Source organism: Panthera pardus, unplaced genomic scaffold (genome assembly GCF_024362965.1).
Source record: "Panthera pardus isolate Hobbes unplaced genomic scaffold, ASM2436296v1 HiC_scaffold_11, whole genome shotgun sequence".
Classification (NCBI taxonomy): Eukaryota; Metazoa; Chordata; class Mammalia; order Carnivora; family Felidae; genus Panthera; species Panthera pardus.
Genome location: NW_026526666.1, coordinates 81,036,633 through 81,054,207, shown reverse-complemented (window position 1 = coordinate 81,054,207; position 17,575 = coordinate 81,036,633). Strand labels below are relative to the sequence as shown.

At 51.2% G+C, this 17,575-nt stretch overlaps 1 protein-coding gene across 1 annotated transcript in view; it reads right to left on the bottom strand.

The window, feature by feature from the left end:
* CSMD2 (CUB and Sushi multiple domains 2) overlaps positions 1 to 17,575 on the bottom strand; it is a 597,686-nt gene that overhangs the window by 260,556 nt on the left and 319,555 nt on the right. The window contains 2 exon segments of the mRNA XM_053897825.1: positions 5,284 to 5,396; positions 8,513 to 8,616. Of these exon segments, the coding sequence (XP_053753800.1) occupies positions 5,284 to 5,396; positions 8,513 to 8,616 (217 nt within the window).

Here is a 17,575-nt window from a genome sequence, read left to right as displayed (position 1 = left end):
ATGGAATTCCCCAGAAGCAGATAAAAGGAGGGCTAGGATAGGGACGGAGGTCATTCTGAAGCTCTGGGCCAAGGGTGCAGGTTGGGAGAGGAGCTGCGGACCTGGGGAAGCAGGCAAGGGGGCAGGCTTTTAACTGTTTACTCTGGCTGGCCCTGAGGGGCAGGCTTTTAACTGTTTACAGGCTGGCCCTGTGTTGGGAGCCTCACTACACTGAGCCCTTGGAAGAACCCCCATGAGATCACTGTTTATCAGTCCACCTTCGCAGGTGAGAAAACTCAGAATCAAAGATATGGAGGGACTGGCTAAGACCACACACAGAACCAATGGCAGAACTCAGTTAAAAACAGAGTTTGTCTGACCCCAAAGCCAGGGGGACAACGGAGAACGCCTGGCTCTTGCATCTGAGCTCTGAGAGGCGATAAAGTGGGCCGTGAGGGGATGGAGAGGGTGTGGAGGAAGGGTGTTTGGTTGTGCTTGTGTAGAAAGTCATTAAACCTTAATCTGAGAGCTTTTCTGAACGCATGCTGTATGCCAGGCACTGGGCACTCTGTGGGTTCACAGGAGCCAGAATGTGGCTTGGAGTTACCGTAAATGGAGAGTCTTGGATACCATGTGAATGATAACCCTAAGAGCGATGAGAAGTCATCATGAGGAATTTTTAAGTAGGAGAGAACTCTGCCAGATGTGGATCCTGGAAAGATCGCTGAGATGTGTGTGGCCGATGGTGGGTGGGGGAGGACTAGAGTCAGGGAGGCCAAGAAGAAGGACTGGGCCATCATTCAAGTGAGAGGTGATGATGGCCTCAGCCACGGGAGTGACAGAGGGGCTGGGACACTGCAGTGGGAGAACTGACAATCTGGGAACTGAGTCAGAGATGAGAGAGGGAGAGGGAGAAGGAGAAGGAGGAGGTGAGGCCCAGTGATGGTATGGATGATGGCACAATTCATCAACACGGGGACACTGGAGCAGGGGGTGTGGCATGGGGGTGGAGATGGTGAGCTCAGTTTGGGTGATGTTAATGGACTGAATGTGTGTGTCTTCCCCAAATTCATATGGTGAAGTGTTAACCTCAAATGTGCCTGTATTTGGAGATGGGGCCTCTAAGGAAGTAACAAAGGCTAAATGAGGCCCTAGGGGTGGGGCCCAAAGCCGATAGGATTAGTGTCCTTATAAGAAGAGACACCACAGAGCTTGTGTCCCCCACCCCCCGCCTCCAAGGAAAGACCATGTGAGAACACAGTCATAGGCTGCAGTCTGAAGACAGCCCAGACCAGAAACTGAATCAGCCAGAACCTTGATCTTGGACTTTTAGCCTTCAGAATTGTGAGAAAATAAATTTCTGTTTCAGCCCCCAGTGTATGGTGTCTTGTTATATCTGCCCGAGAAGCCTAATGTGCGTGCCTTGGGTTTGAGATGTCTGAGGGAGAAGCGTATCAACTGTGTCACAGGAAGACTACAAATGGGGAACAGATTTGGAAGTCACCAGTGTTTAGGTTGAGATGGAAGCCACGGGAATGGATGCAATTAACTGTGGAGGGTTCTAGAAGAAAGAGGACAGAAAGCTGAGGAGACACCCCAAGAAGGGCCTGCTCTGCAGGGGCAGCGAGGGGCCAGCCAGAGAGATGGTGGACACCCAGGAGGCTGCAGGCGGCAGAAGCTCCCAGGACGGGAAGTCACATCAGGAGGCCAGGGGATGCAATAGACCCAGCTTTATTCACAGTAGAGGATGACTCCTTCACTGATGGCTCCTACCCTCAAATAAAAGGTCGAAGGTGGAAGGGACAAGAAGGGAAAGGCCGGCCCATCCCTACATTTAAGAATTCATGGATTCTTCTTCCATATGGACAAAGTGCAGACTCTTTATGAGGCCTCCAGGCTCTCAGTGACCTCCCGCCACTTCTGCCTCGGTTTCCTACAACACTGTGGCCACAGGAACCATCTCAATTCTTGGCCAGTGTGAGGAGTGAGGGTCCCAGGTGCGGAGTGCAGGCGGGATGCGGGGACCCGGCGCCAGGCCTAGCAGCGCAAGCCCAGGCCACCTGCAGGACAGGCAAGGAGCCATGTGCTCCCCGGCAGAAGAGGACACGCCCCGGAGTGGGGAACAGTGGCGATCATGGAAGGCTTGGGTGCAGGGGAAAATTAGCGGCCCAGGGGAAGGTGCCTCTCTGCGCCACTCACTGTGCAAGGAGCTCTCTGTGACCCCATTTCACTCTCATCACAAGGCTCTATGGTCACCATTATCATCTCCATTTCCTGAGTGTGAAACTGAGGCTCAGACAGATCCTATGACTTGGCCAGGTCCACAGCGGAAACCAGCCAGGATTCACCAGGTCTGGCCCACTTCTGAGCCTGTTCCCTCTTCACAGAACCGGATGCCTCTGTGAGCAGAGCCCATGTGGCCCCGGTGGGTTGGCCATGTACATAAATGCCCCGACTATCTTCCTGATTTGCCAGGGGTCAAGGAGAGGTCCTGCTGACCCCTAGTCTGTGACTAGCAGGCAGGACAGTTTTGAGACGGCTTTGGTTTTCTGTTCTGGCCCAGGCGGCTTGCTGCTGCAGTCTCATCACCCAGCTGCGTGCTGCTCACGTGACAGGATCATCAGTCTGGGCTGGGCGGGAGGACACATGACCTCACAAGCAAAACCCTGACCATCAGTAATGAGGAGCCCAGCTCATGCTCTATGGCCCATTTGACCAGGGCAAAGCTTTGGCTTCCATAAATATTTTATAAGGGATTGAAATTCTGTCCCTTTGGAGACTGCTGGTAGAGGGGGAAATTGTGGCCTTTGAAGCCAGAAACATAGAGTCGAATCTCGGCTCTTCCAGGTCCCAGACTTGGTGTGACCCCGGGCAGGTCACTCCACACTTCTGAGTTTCAGGTTCCTCGTGCACAAAAGAGCAGCCGTCCGCTAGCTGTCACACTGAGTGAGATGAAGCAGAGTTTCTCAAACTGGTGTTTAGCCACAAATCCCCTCGTAAAAGATGGCTTAGAAGGAACAGAAGGATGGAGAAGACATGGAGGCAGCGGCAGAACCCTCCCTGCTAGGCACCCCCTCCCCGACCCTGGTGGTCCCTGAGGGTACCCTAAGTCTTTGCACACCACTGCTTGAAAACCTTGAGAAAATTAGCACAAACGTCCTGGCACATAGCAGGGCATTCAATGTTTTGTCCCTTTCTTTTCTAGTGAAACCACACCAAACAAAGCTAATTCCTCTTTCCCACGTGACAACCCTTCAAATATTTAGATGCAGCTCTCAGTTCTCCTGAGTCCACTCTTCCCCCAAATATACTTTCAGGGGGCCATTAACCTTTGTCACTGGGCTTGACTTCAGCCCTCTCCCTACCTGTCCCCACAATTAAGCCTAATTCTCGGTGCCTGGGCAGAACAGAATAAAGCACAACTAACTCCCTGAGGTAAATTCCAGGCACTAAGTTTCTGAACCTTAACAGAGGACATGGTATTTATTCCCACTGCATCTGATCCTGGTAACTTGGGCAACTGCTTCAACCCATCGAGGTCTTCCTGCACCTTGTTTGCGGATTCCTATACTGTCGTCCCTTTCCGGCTCATGCTATTCATGTCTTATCCATGCCATTGATAAAATATGGACAGATTAAGGGCACGTGGGTGGCACAGGATCACTTCTCCCCACTTCTGGAAACATTCAGTGCTGAACATGCACAGAATTTCAGAAATGGGGAAAACTCTGAGTCCAAATCCATTCCCATTTTCCAAGGGGTTGAGTGTCAGAGAGGCCTGAATTAGGGTCTCCTGACTTCCCTCCGCTGCCCCCCAGAGCTGCATGTGACTCTGGTACCCAAAGAGACACTGGTTTAACTACCTGTGTCCTCACTCACTAGTCACTCATAATTGCTGTGCAATTCTTATTTTCACATCCTTTATCAAACTTACTGTTTGCAGAAGCCCTGTGTCCTAGGGCATATTATTACATCCATGTCACAGGTGAAGAAACAGAGTGCCAGAGAGGCTCCCTGACCTGCCATGGAGCTAGAAAGTGAGAGAAACAGGATGTGGACCCACCAGCACCTGTCACCCTGTAGGTGTTCTCTGTCTGCTGTTCTGTGTCACCTCGACACGTGCTTCCCATTCTTACAACAGTACCTTCACTGTCCTGGCCTCCAGAACAGGGAGAGAAAACATTTCTGTTCTTTTAAGCCCCCCGGTTCATGGGCCTTCTTCAGAGTGGTTGTAGGAAACTAACACACCTCCTGTGTACCCAATCTGGAGACAGAGCACAGGTCCTGGTACAGGAAGAAGTCCTGGTCCCTGGTCCCTGGGACACACTGAGCAGAAGAAGAGTCTCTAGGAGTTTCTCCCCCAACTCATCTCATGTAGAATGATCAGGTCTCTGGATGGGGGTGGGTAAATACCTTCTCTCCCTTATCCCCTGCCCTGTCTCTCTGATAGCCACCGAGTCATTTTCAAGACTCAAGGCTCACTTTCTTGATAGAGCCTTTCCTGATGCCACACAAAGGATGAATGCCTCTTTCTCTGTGCTCCCACTGGCTGTTTGCCACAGGTTATCTTGCTTCAGTGATAGCTCGTGTGTTTTTTCCTCTCACTACTAGAGTGTGGACTCCTTGCAGGGGCTCGGATCTGATGCATCAGATCCCCTAGTGCTGGGCTAGGCTCTGCCACCAAAGAAATGTGACCAAATGCCCAGGGGGCTGGCCTCTGCTCCCCTTTCTGTGGGGATCGGCATCGGCAGTCATCATCAATAGGAAGTCTGGAGGCGCACATAAGGCTGATGGTGGTGGTCTCTCCTGGGCCCAGGGTTTGCTGTTCCCTTAATGCTGATTCTCAGTAGATTCAGTTCATCTGCATTTGTACCCTCCTCAGGCCACCAATGGTGTGTGTGTCCCCAGCCCTGTGCGCAGTTACTCATCACTGTGACCCATATATGGGAGCTTGGGAAGCTACTTCTTCCAGTCTAAAGATAAAAAAATAAGCAAGGCTCCAAAAATTTATGGGGTCTTTTAAAGGTCTACACAAGCCAGGTATGAATTGCGGATGAAACTAACGTATGCGTCTGGTGCTGTGTGGTCTGTGCTTCACGTGCTTTATCCCAGATAATCCTCAAAACAGTCCAGGGACCCACTGCATGAAGGAGGTGAGGCTCAGAGAATTCGGATAACGTGCCTAAGGAGACAGGAAGCTAGAGCGGGGCAGAACCAGGATGCGAACCCAGGGCTTGCTGATTCCACATCCAGACCCCAAGTCTGATCCTACAGTGAGTGTACTGGCTCCTCAAGAGCAGTTACCTTCGTAAGAAGCCTTGAATCCCAGGGAGCTGCCACTGCCATCAGTCTGGAAGAGGAGCCACATTTGATGGTTGGTGCTGACAATGAGATCTGGGACCGACGTACCTGTCAGGCTGTCAGGAGAGAGAGATTTAGAGGCATGCACCCCACCATGGCACCCCACTGAATGACTAGAAACCCTGGCCACTCAGGCAAATCCCTGGCCCCACACTATTTGACTCTGGAGCCCAGAGCATGTGCTCCAGGGGCGGGAAGACTCACCACCTCTCCCCTTCAGCCACAGGTGGGGCTTGGATTTAGCCCCTGGGCTCAGGAGGGTGATCTGTGTCCTTGCTTTCTCAGGGGACAGAATAGCTGTAGTCAGATCTAATGAAGGGGTGTCTACAATCCTGCCACCTTCGATCTCTCATGTGAACTGTACTGCAGAAAAGACACAGACAGAAACCCATTGCTGCAGTTGGAACCCAGCCATTCCTTTGAATGAGACATCTCTCTCCATTCTATATATGAAGCAAGTCTTAAAGTGCAACTGTCACTCTGGGGCCACATTCTTTCTGAAGAACAGAGTTTAAGCATGGGGAAGATTCTGATTCAACTCACATTTACCAAAACCTATCCAAACAAGACAATTTTCCATCTATTATCTTATTAAATGACCCCAGTAGGCCAGGGAGGGAGGGGTTGCATTATCCCCATTGTACAGATGAGACCAGGGTGTAGAATGGACAGTGGCTTTACCAAGGTCAGCCTGATGGAGAGCGGTAGAGCCAGAGTCCCATGCATAGGCTGGGGTTTCCATAAGGAACCATCCTCTTGCTGCTGAGACCAGACAGATCGCCAGCACAGATTGGGAGTTGGTTGTAGATGGCGTGATTGGATCAACGGGTCTTAATCTCTGCTCCATTCTGGGGTCTCAAAGCTTGGAGGGCCATTGAGTTGGCTGCAGGGATGATGATCGCAGCATGAGTGCCATAGGGGTGGAGCTACACCTGGGGTACACCAGCCTGGCCCATGTGACATCACTGGGTTAGGGTGCTGGCGTTCTGTAGCAAGGACTGAGGCTAAGCCAGGGCTGGCTCCTGACTCTAGGGTGGCAGAGTCTGTCTGACCCAACTATGACAACAAAGGAGTCCAACCATTTTGTGTGTTTCCCTGAGGTTTGAGATTGACATTGGCCTAAAGAGATAGGAGTGTGAGGGCAGAGCCCCTGGGCTGTTACAGACCTTATTGGGAACTCACCCAAACTACATAGGTCCAGAGACCTGCATGTAAATCCTGGATCTGCCATTCATTTGCTGTGGGGCCCTGGGCAAGTGGTTGAGCCACTCTGGGCTTTTTTATTTCATGTTAAATAAGGGGTTTGGGTTGTATGATCCCTAAGAATCTTTTCAGCTCTGCTGTTTGGAAGGTTCTCTCTATGACAAAGTACACTGGGATTTTGTCTTTGGAGGAGACAGAACTGGGATCCTGGCCTTCTGGGCGCACTGAACTGATGTAACATATAGGGCAGGTGAGTGATGAGGATCCACCAACATAAGGAAGGGGGTATAATGGCTAGTTTTGTGGTTCAATTTTACTGGGCCAAAGAGTACCCAGATAGCTGGCTGAACATTGTTCTGACTGTTTCTGTGAAGGTGCCTTTGGATGACATTAACATTTAAATTGGTAGACTGAATAAAGCAGATTCCCCCTCTCAGTATGCGTGGGTCTCATCCAGTCAGTTGAAGTCCTACATTGAACAAAAAGAACTCTTTTTGCCTGCCAGACTTCCAGCTGGGACAATGCTTGCTTGCTTGCTTATCTGTCTGTCTGTCTATCCATCCATCCATCCATCCATCCATCCATCCATCCTGCCTTGGACCTGAATAAAAACATTAGCTCTTCCTGGGTCTAGAGCCACTGGCCTTTGCACTAAAACTACATCAACAGCTCTCCTGGGTCTCCAGCTTGCCGACTCACCCTGCAGATCTTGGGGCTTGTCAGTCTCCATTATCATGTGAACCGATTCCTTAAAATAAATCCCTTGCTCTCTGTGTACATCCTATTGGTTCTGTTTCTCTGGAGAACCCTGATGAATACAGTGGAGTAGGCAGGGGGGAGGGGATGTCCTTCAGGCTCACATTCCATTTCTTTCTCCTAAGAGATTCCAAGTCCCAGCCACGTCACCTGATTCAGAGGGTAATGTCATGAGTCATTTAACTGTCCTGACAGGATCTTCTCTGGCAGGTGTGGGAAGGGCCCAGAACAGAACAGCTCCTGGACAGGGAAGCTATTACTGAATAGCCATTTCTCCTTCAGCATTAAAAGCAGAGGGTGTTAGCCTGGTCGGGAAGGGGTATGGCATGGGATGCTCTCCTCGACTAAAATCAAAAGGCATGAACTCAATTGCTGGTTCTGCCTCCAACTAGCTTTGTAACCTTTGGGTCTCAGTTTCCCTACCTGTTAAATGGGGATAATAACACAAATTAAATGAGATATCGGATGTGAAGTTTCCCTTCCCAGTACCTGGGCACATGGTGGATGTTTGGTGTACATGAAACCCTCCTCCCTCCTCTCCCTGCCATCTGGGCAGGGGAGAGGAGCAAGATCAGGCTGTCTGTGCTGGGCCACATGCACCAACAGGAGTGTTTTCCTATGTTTATGTCAGGCTAGTGGTGGTGGGCAAAAGAGGAGTTAATGCTCCCCACCAGACGCAAGACCCAACACAATGGAATCCCAGGACAGCTAGATATTACCCTCTCCCTTGACTAGACCACATGACACTAGCCTTTCGTTGCTCAGGAAATGTGGCCATCATGTGTATGTGGTCCCAGATCCCTGAAACCATCCATTTCCCAGATAGTTCTTAGCATGCGGGAGGTTAGCAAAACACTTCCCCTGTCTCTGTCTGAAGTCAGATTGCCACGGATGGACATGTCCTTGAGAAGAAGCTGGAGGATGGCAGAAGCAGGGTCTACACAGAAGCAGACCATCATGTGGAATGCTCCAGGCGTGCACACAAAACCTTGACTCTCCCTGCTCCCTGAGAAATGGTTCATTCTATACTCATTTCCTGCAAGAATTTGGCCAGTGCTCTGGAACAGAGGGGCTGAAACCAGCAGTACAGAAGGACCCCTGTCCTTGACACGGTGTGGCCTGGGGACCAGAAAGGACATGATGCATCATTCCAGCACCCCTGGGCCAGGGGCATGTGCTCCCACCCTCCTGACCACAGCCCCACTTCACTCACACGTAGAGGACAGTTTTCTGATCCCCGTCCTGCCCGCCGTCCCCCACCGTCAGGGTGTCGTAGCCCCTTTCCAAGTCGAAGTCCTCAAAGGCCAGCTTGATCACCTGGGGAGGGAGCATGGGGTTAGGGGGCAGGTAGGGGCTGCCAAGAGACACGCGTACAGCTGTGAGGACAGTGAGAAGTTCCCTCCTTGGGTCCTGATGCCCAGAGTCCCTGCGACACCTCCCCACATAACCCTTGATCCAAACTGAGCATTTCCATGCCACCTCTTGGAGCATGAGCTATTTTTTTTCAGGCCATAGTCTCTAGAGTCCCCTGATGTTTTCCAAAGATGTTCACAGCACATCTGGCCAATTCTGGGGACTGTTATGGGAACATCAGGCACATCTGGCTGCCTGTGAGAAGATTAGATTCTTTCTTCATGCTTTAATGCACAGAAATCCCCTGGACTTGGTGTCAATTTTTCAGGCCACATGTGGCATCTCAGCTCTCTAGCCCCCAGGGATCTGGGGGGCAGAACTTTCTCTTAGCCTCTCTTCTGCCTGCTTTGCTCCACCCTCTTTTATCTGTTGAATAAATGAATGTTCCAGGAAGGAGGTTTCAACAAGGTTCTCTCTTGTTCCAGTCCTGCCTTCGACAATATTTACTAAACACACAGCATATGCCAGGTCTAGGAGGTGGGGTTTCAAGAGTGAGCATGGTCCCTGCATTTTGTGAGCAGGGGAGACAGAAAGTACACTGAGAATTGCCATGCTGGTTGATAGGTGTCCCGGTGAGGGGCCTGTGGCTCACAGAGCCTGCACCGGGGGTAGGAGGAAGATGGTCCGTGGTAGTGCTGAGGGTTTTGAAGCCTACAGAAGACGGTCAGGCTGCAGGAGGATGCTGGGAGAGGGAAGGACCATTCCGAGGAGCCAGAGGCACAGGGCCTGAGCTGTGGCAGAGATGGGACATTCTAGAACAAGTGTTCACTGTCTGTTGATGGAAGGTCCACACACTAAGCACACCTGCTAGCTGTTTCACTATGGGGGACGATGTGGTTGGAGGTTCAGTGCAAGGAGGTGACTCAAGAAGGTCCAGAACTTGAGAATTTTGCCTGGAGCTAAGTCCAAAGGGTCTTATAATCTCCCCTGATCCAAAGAGTTGGAGTTTATCCTGAGGGAGAGGTGGTAGAAAAGTTTTAAACAGTGGGTGGCAGGGGCACATGGGCGTTTGAGAAAAACATCTGTCTGGCTGCTCGTGTGGAAACGGATGTGGTGGGAGTGAGGCCAGAGTGGTGAGGATGGGTCTAGGCATTTGTACTCAACTAGGTGAGCGATGGAGGTGGGGGGTGGGGTGGGGGGGCTGGAAACGAGAGACAGGGCCTGGCAATATTTAGGGCTTTGTGACTGGATGGGTGTGGGGACCAAGGGAGGGGACGGGATTCTGGATGACTTGTGGGTCTCCGAACAGGTGGATGGTGGTGCCATTCATGAAGACAGGACACAGAGAGGCACCACTCCTAATGGCTAATCTGGGCCTCTTTTTATCAGTTTCATTTTTTTAAAGGTTTTATTTAAATTGCAGTTAGTTAGCCTACAGTGTAATATTACTTGCAGGTGTACAATATAGTGATTCAACACTTCGACACAACACCTGGTGCTCATCACGACAAGTGCGCTCCCTAACCTCCATCACCCTCCCCCATCTCCTCCTCCCCTCTGGTAACCATCAGTTTGCTGTCTATACTTGAGTCCGTTTCTTGGTTTGTCTCTCTTTTTTTCCTGCTATGATCATTTGTTTTGTTTCTTAAATCCCACGTATGGGTGAAATCATATGGTATTTGTCTTTCTCTGACATACTTATTTCGCTTAGTATTATACTCTCTTGCCCCATCCATGTTGTAGAAAATGGTAGGGTTTCATTCTTTTTTATGGCTGAGTAATATTCCAGTGTGTGTGTGTGTGTGTGTGTGTGTGTATACACACTCCACATCTTCTTTATCCGTTCATCTGTGGTTCCAATCTGATGAAGATTTTCCCCTCCCAGTGGGGAGGCTGGAGGTGTTCTTTGTGTTCTATTCTATGACCCAAGGAGTAGAGGATTCTCATGGATGGTTTTTCCTTGTTGTGCAGGTGTCCTCTGTGCAAACCCACAAACTGCTAGGGGACTTGCACAGCCTCACCCCCGGGTGCCTTCAGGGATCTCAGAGGCCAGCTGCTGCCTGGCCACCATTTCTGAGGGCCCCTCTGCACGGGGCATGGTGTTCACAGTGGGGAGCATCTCTGTTATAAGTACACCCTCGAGCACAGAACAAGATGGCAGAGGAGATGAGTGCCACTGGCTGGAGGAAAGGCTTCCCAAAGGAAATGAAGCCCAGGCTGAGTGCAGGAGATGAACCCAAGTTACCTAAATGGATGAGGAAGGGGAAGCCATCCAGGCGGAGGGAGGAGCAGGTGAACGGGCAAAGGTCTAGAGACTCCTGACAGTGGCTTAATGCAGATGGAAGTGGAGGCTGGTGATGGGAGGAAGTGGGAGGACCAGATTAGGAAAGGCTGTCTGTCATGCTAAGGATTTGGGCTTTGTCCTAAAGGCAAGGGGAAATGATGGACGATTTGTGAGGAAAGGTGTGACATGTCATTTTTGTTTTAGCAGCAACAGCACTGAGGGCTGGTGGGAAACCCAGGAGAGTCTGAGCTGTGGCAGTGTGTGTGTGAGGGGGGTACGTGTGCCTGCAGCAGGCAGCGGCTGGGGTGCGTTAGGAAAGAGGGGACAGCAGGTAACTGTCAACAGTGAGTGGGGATGCCTTAGCCCCTCTGGTTTTCCCACTGACAGGCAAGATCGCCCCCCACGCTCCCTGATGGCCAATGGCATCATTGGGGGACCATTCGCTCAGGCTGGAAACTCCTTCCCTTCTCACCCTCCCTGGTCCTGTCCTGTAAGAATAATGTCACCATTTCCCAGCCAGACACACATGGAGGAGACCTGGGGATCTGCTGGGATCTGGGCATTGGCGACTCTGGTTTGTACAGACCCCTCCTTCCCCATGGGCTCCGCTAGCAATGTCTCCTCCCTGAGGCCCGTCTTCTCCAAGTGCTCCGATACCCTTCCTCACCTCTGTGTCAGCACTTACCTGCTGTACTGGCACTGATCTGTTTACCTGCTCCTCCACTACATGTGCCAGGCACGTGCCAGGGGCTCAGACAGTGCTAAATCAGAGAACATTTTCCAAACCCTTCCCAGTTCTCCAGCATGGACAGATTGCTAGGCTCCCAGTCCCCCATACAAGTTACCATGTGGAATAAAAGCTGGCAAACTGTTTCTGTAAAGGGCCAGAGAGTAAATATTTAAGTATATGATGTCTGTTGCAACTACCCACCTCTGCTGTTGTAGCACGAATGCAGCCACAGATAATATATATGTGAATGGGTATGGCTGTGCTCCAGTAAAACCTGATTTACAAAAAAAAGCAACGCTAGCTTGCTGACCCCTGGTCTAGGAGATTCTCTGAGACACCTAATCACAGTTTTTGATCATCTTTTCGTAACGAGAGTTCTTCACTACAAGCACTGACCCTACAGCATGCTCAACTCTGCTCTGAGCAGTTTAGATGCATCACTTCACATCGACTCACAACAGTAGCTACTATGAATACCTCCAGTTTACAAATGGCACAGAGATGTTAGGCGACTTGCCTAAGATCACACGGCCAAGTGGTAGAACTGGGACTCACCAGGCCACCAGAGGCCAGGCTCTTTGCCGCTCGCTGCCTCACAGCAGCCCCAGTGAGGCCTTAGGTCCACTGGGTAGGGACCATGACTTACCCTTTCAAACCCTCCCTAAGCTCTTTTGCCGAATCCCAGCAGCATGGCAAACGCCTGGGCACACAAAATCCTGCAAAGGCTGGCAGTGCCTTCTGCAGGAGGAGGGGCCTGGCCTCTGCAGGGAATAATGGCCCCGGATGCACATTCTTGCCACCATCACCCCCTTGCAGCCAGCCCTGGGGCAGAGGACACTGGCTCACCAAGCCACCTCCAAAAAAGGCAGGGTATGATTATTATGTCTATAATGGGAAAATACTGCTTGGAAGGCCAGAACCCAGAGCCATAAAATGATTCCCATCACTGGTTAGAGCAGCCATGGATGTGAACTGCATTTTAGAGCATCTGACCCTAACGCAGGAGATAATTACACTGAGTAGACCGTACAACAGACATAACATTGCAGTTTTGGGACAGGCCCCCAGTGCACAACGTACTGATGCTTTCATTTTTTTCCCTCCTCTCTTTGGCCTTTGTTTAAAGACGAGATTCTATAATGACTCATTAACTAACATGCACATCAATCACATTCGCCAAGTGTCTTCCCGAGACAGGAGAGTGGCAGCACGTGAAACAGGCGTGATCAAAGAGGCATATTTGTATACAGCTCAGACACCCAATTTGCGCCCATTATGAGTAGATGAACCCATCATCTAGCACAGAGTGACTGAGCACCTGCCATGTGCCAAGCACCGAGCTAGCTGCTTCCCAAGTGTTACCTCGCCTGCCTGGCAGGTTGGAAGCAGAACCCCAATGCTGAGAGCACGGTGAGGATGGTGATGGCTGGGGATGGCAGTGAAGGGGAAAATGACAGGGGGCTGCCCGAGGAGGGAGGTGTGCTGGGCCCCACAGGATGGAGAAGGGTGTGCTCTCTGTCCAGTAGATCCTGTGAATAGTGAAGTAGGAAGGAAGAGCAGGGAAGGCAGTCAAGGCAGGGCAGGGGTGAGGGGTGAGAGCTGCCTGGTAGGGTCTGCAGTTGGCTTTTTGCCTGGCAGGCCAGAGCGGGTGGTCTGGACTTGATGGTGAACATGAGGGGAAGCTGTAACTCAGCATGAAGGGAGGGCTGGAGGCAGGGAGACCTGCCAGGAGGCTGATACAGGGCCCTGGAGTGGTGCGAAGGGGGAGGAGTCTGGAGACTATCACCTCAGCACACAGCTGCCTTCCAGGGAACAGTGGGGGATGGGAGTAAGGCCATGTGCAATGCGCACCCTGGGTTCTGGAGGATAGTCCTAGCTTCCCTTTTTTTTAAACATTACTTTTATTTTTTATTTTATTTATTAATTTTTTGAGAAAGAGAGAGAGAGAGAGGGAGGGAGAGGGAGAAAGAGATTGGGAATCCCAAGAGAGACAGAAGGAGGGAGAGAGAAGCAGGGCTTACCCGAAGCGGGGCTTACCTGAAGCGGGGCTCAAACTCACCCAGTGCGGGACTCGAACTCACAAACCCTGATCACCTGATGCGGGACTCAAACTCACAAACTCTGAAATCATGACCTGAGCCGAAGTCAGATGCTTAACCTACTGAGCCACCCAGGAGCCCCAGTCTTTGCTTCCTGAACACTGCCCAGGGCCTCCCAAAGGGCAGGGATCCCCAGGCCTGCCAGCTTGTGCCCAGTGCCTCAGTAAGGCTGCAGGGATCTGACAGCTCACAGGCATTTTTTTTTTTTTTTTTTGGAAGCTGGAATCCAAGAGACCCAGCCTGAGACAGTGTTGTCCAAGGAGTGAATTTTTGTAACAGCCTCCCTGCTGGACTCCCTGCCTCTGCTGCCTTCCTTCACTCTGTACCCAAAGCTCTGTGCCCCAGGATCCCTTAGAGTAGGGGCTGGATGACTATGGTCCTTGGGCCAAATCGGCCTGTGGACTGTTTTTGTATGGTCCCTTGAGCTAAGAAGTGCTCTTACATTTTAAAATATTTAACAAACAAATAAACCATTACAAAGAAGAATGTGCAACAGAAACTTCACGTGGTCCTCAAAGCCTAAAATATTTATCATCTGGCTCTTTACAGAAAAAGTGTGCCGGGCCTAGAGCAAGGTTTTTCAAGTTGACTTCCCAGGCACCGTAGGGTTCCATGAAGGTACTTCCCTGGCCACCAACACAGGTGGAGAGGGAGCCACAGTGGGCAGAGCCCTCCTCCAACCAAAGCAGTTCCTTATGATCTAGTTCATGTTTGGGGATTCTGTGATAGACATCGACTGTGGCTTACTCAATGTCTCTTCCTCCGTTTACCCGTACCTAACAGAACTCTGACTGTGGAGTGCAGCAATGAACCTAGCTAACCTCAGAGCTAAGGATGGCTAAGCAACAGGATTCTGGGCAATGAGACATGAGCTGAAGAGCCCTCAGGGCATTTCCCCACCTTTCTCCTTGCTTTCCCAGAATACAGATGTGAGGACCCTGGTGGAACAGCCTTCTTGTGATCATGAGGACAAGAGCCCACACACAGAGAACGGCAGAGGGAAAAATAAAAGGTGCTTGAGACCTGAATGAAATACGAAACCAGCCCTGGACTCTTCACTTCTGGGCCTCTGGTCTATGAGGGAATAAACTGTTTTGCTGAAGCTTCTGTGGAGGCATTTTCTCCAGTTCAGAGCCAATCACAACCTACTGGCTACAGGTTCTGAAGAAAGGCTTCATCACCATGGAAAAGTGTGCCAACTCTTGATCCCCAGGATTAAGCTCAGCATCTTGGCAAGGAAATCCGAGGCTTAAATGGCATTGTCTGCCCCTTCCCAGCTCATTAGAGCTCCCTTCCACCATGGTCTGCTCCAGTCCTACTTCCCCTATTCTGCCTCAGAGCACTTCTCTGAGCCCCTGAGGGCTGATCGCGCCCCGACCCCCCCCCCCCCCCCCCAGCCTCGGTTTACTAATGCTGCTGTCAGTTTGACCACTAGTTCCATGAAAGGGAGGGAATCCCTTTTCCTGGGCACAGCCTGCATGGTGATTCCTGGCCGGGTCTTGCTGAGGGCCCAGATCAGGGCTGGACAGGTGGCTCTTGGGGTTGGGGAGGAAGGGAGGCCAGTGGGAAGGCTGACCGTAACCCTGGGAGTTGAAGGGGAGTGGCCGCCAGTACCCTTGAGGCTTTGGCGGAGGCTGGGAAAGAAAGCCCAGGGGCAGAAACTAAGAACTTTCAGAGGTTCCGGAACTTTGGTCACTAACTCAGGTTGAATTCTGGAGGCTCTGAGAGTAGCAAAGCCTTTCATCCATTCATGGGCTCATCCACTCACTGACTGATGAATTCATTTATTCACTTATTCATTCAACCGTTAAAATTCATTTGCCAAGTGCTCTGCTTTGGAGAGGCAGCTGCAGGCAAGCGAAACGTGGCCACTGTCCTGAGAGACCTCAGTCTCGAAGAGGAGACACGGGAGCATGTGGAAAACACCACGCGGTGTGATGGGTGCTGGCACTGCAGACGCATGGGGATGGGGCACATATGAGGGCCACAGAAAGTCCTGGACAGTGGAGGAGCAGGGCCTGCCTTGAAGAACAGGGGAGGGGGTGGGTGGACACCAAGGCCACAGCCAGGTCAAGGAAGAAAGGAACACCAAGAGGTGACGTACAGTGAGGACTAGGGTAAGAGGCACGGAATCAGGTTTAGCAGGTTTTGCAGGAAGTCATTAAAGGGTCCCACTCCAGGAATGGGCTTGGGGGACTTGGGGGAGACCCTTCTGGTAGCCAGCCAGCCTCTCATACGGGGCCCAGCACGGTCAGGGCATGAGTACATGTTTGCTGAATGTTCACAAGTGAGTGAACAAATGGGCCAACAAATGTGCTCCTGACATTTGCACCAGCAAGTGATCATTTGCCTGGGGCGTGATTTCTCAGTTCTGCAGGTCTACAAAGGGGGAGTGATACTGGTAATCCCCAAGGAACAATCATCAAAAGGCTGTTATCTTTGGCTCTGAGGTTCATAACAGGAGCTTTCCTTTCCCTCTCCTTTCCTTGGCCCACCGCCCTCCTCCTCCCACCTCTCTCTGTCCCCCCTGCCTTGCTTTTACTTCCTTTCTAGTGAACGTGGCTTGACTCTCGGGCTCACATCCAGCGAGGTTCACGTGCAAATCAGATCATGTCTTGAGTTCACACCGAGGAGCTTCAGAAGAAAGGTAGATGTGTGCAGGTAGAGGGCACCGACGCGGGTCTGGGCTTCAGTTCTGACTGCAAAAATGGCATCGGTATGTCTTCTGGGAGGCCCAACTGAGAGGTCCTGACAGGAGGCCCCCAGCTTCATGTGGCAGGGCTGTACCTGAGAGATACCTGACCCAGAGACAGGTCTTCTCCGTCAGTTCTTTGCGCATTCAAACATCTGCTGAGCTCCTCCTTTCTGCCAAGCACCCACGCTGACTGAAGAAGGACTCAACAAAATGCCATCCCTGCTTTCAGGGCACTCATGGGCTATGGGAGAAGGAGATTCTAAACATAGCACGACATGATACCCACACAGACGACAGGTGCTGATAAAATGCTTTAGGAACCGAAGTAGAACAAAGACTTGGTTGGAGCTAGGAGGGCTTCTCAGAAGAGGGGGTATTTGGGCTGTGTCTCAAAGGGGGACAGAAATTTGGAGGGGAAAGGAAGGCACACTGAGATAGGATGTGTCCGGACAGAGGTCTTAAAGGGTCAGGTATGTCTACAAACTAGGAGTTCAGTGCGGCTGAAGCCAGGGTTGCCTGAGTGGAGGGGTGGAGGGACGGAGGGACGGGTGGGCCCTGTGCGCTTTGCTGCAAGGCAAGGGGGTTGTTGTTTATTCATAAGCTTGGCTGGTCAGAGCCTCAGGGGCACCCTTTAAAGGTACAGGTTCCAGGCATCCATCCCAGATCCACTGAATCATATCTTCAAAGAGCTCTGGAATTTGTGCCTCAAAATACCTCTCTGGGTATTTTTGATGATTAACCAAAGTTTGGGAATATTATTGTGGGTAGAATGACTCTAAGGACCAAGATAGCCCACGTGGCCAAGGTGGGGCTGACATTTCTCAAGGATATCTCAATCAAAGGGAGAATGTGGAGCCATTTGGAGTAGGCCAGCATCACTTGCTCTGAGCCTTGTCTCTTCTCCTTGAATATGCTAAGCTTCCAGGAAGATGGACTGGGTATTTGTAATTGTTTTATTCTTAGTTTACTGAGTACAGACCTACCATTCACCCACCTCCCCAATAAGACTGTAAGCTCTTGTCCCCACGGTGCAGAGCTCGTGCTCTGCCCATAGGTGCTCCATCAATGCTGGTGTCTTGACATAGGTTCTTGGCAATTTCCACACCAGAGCATTT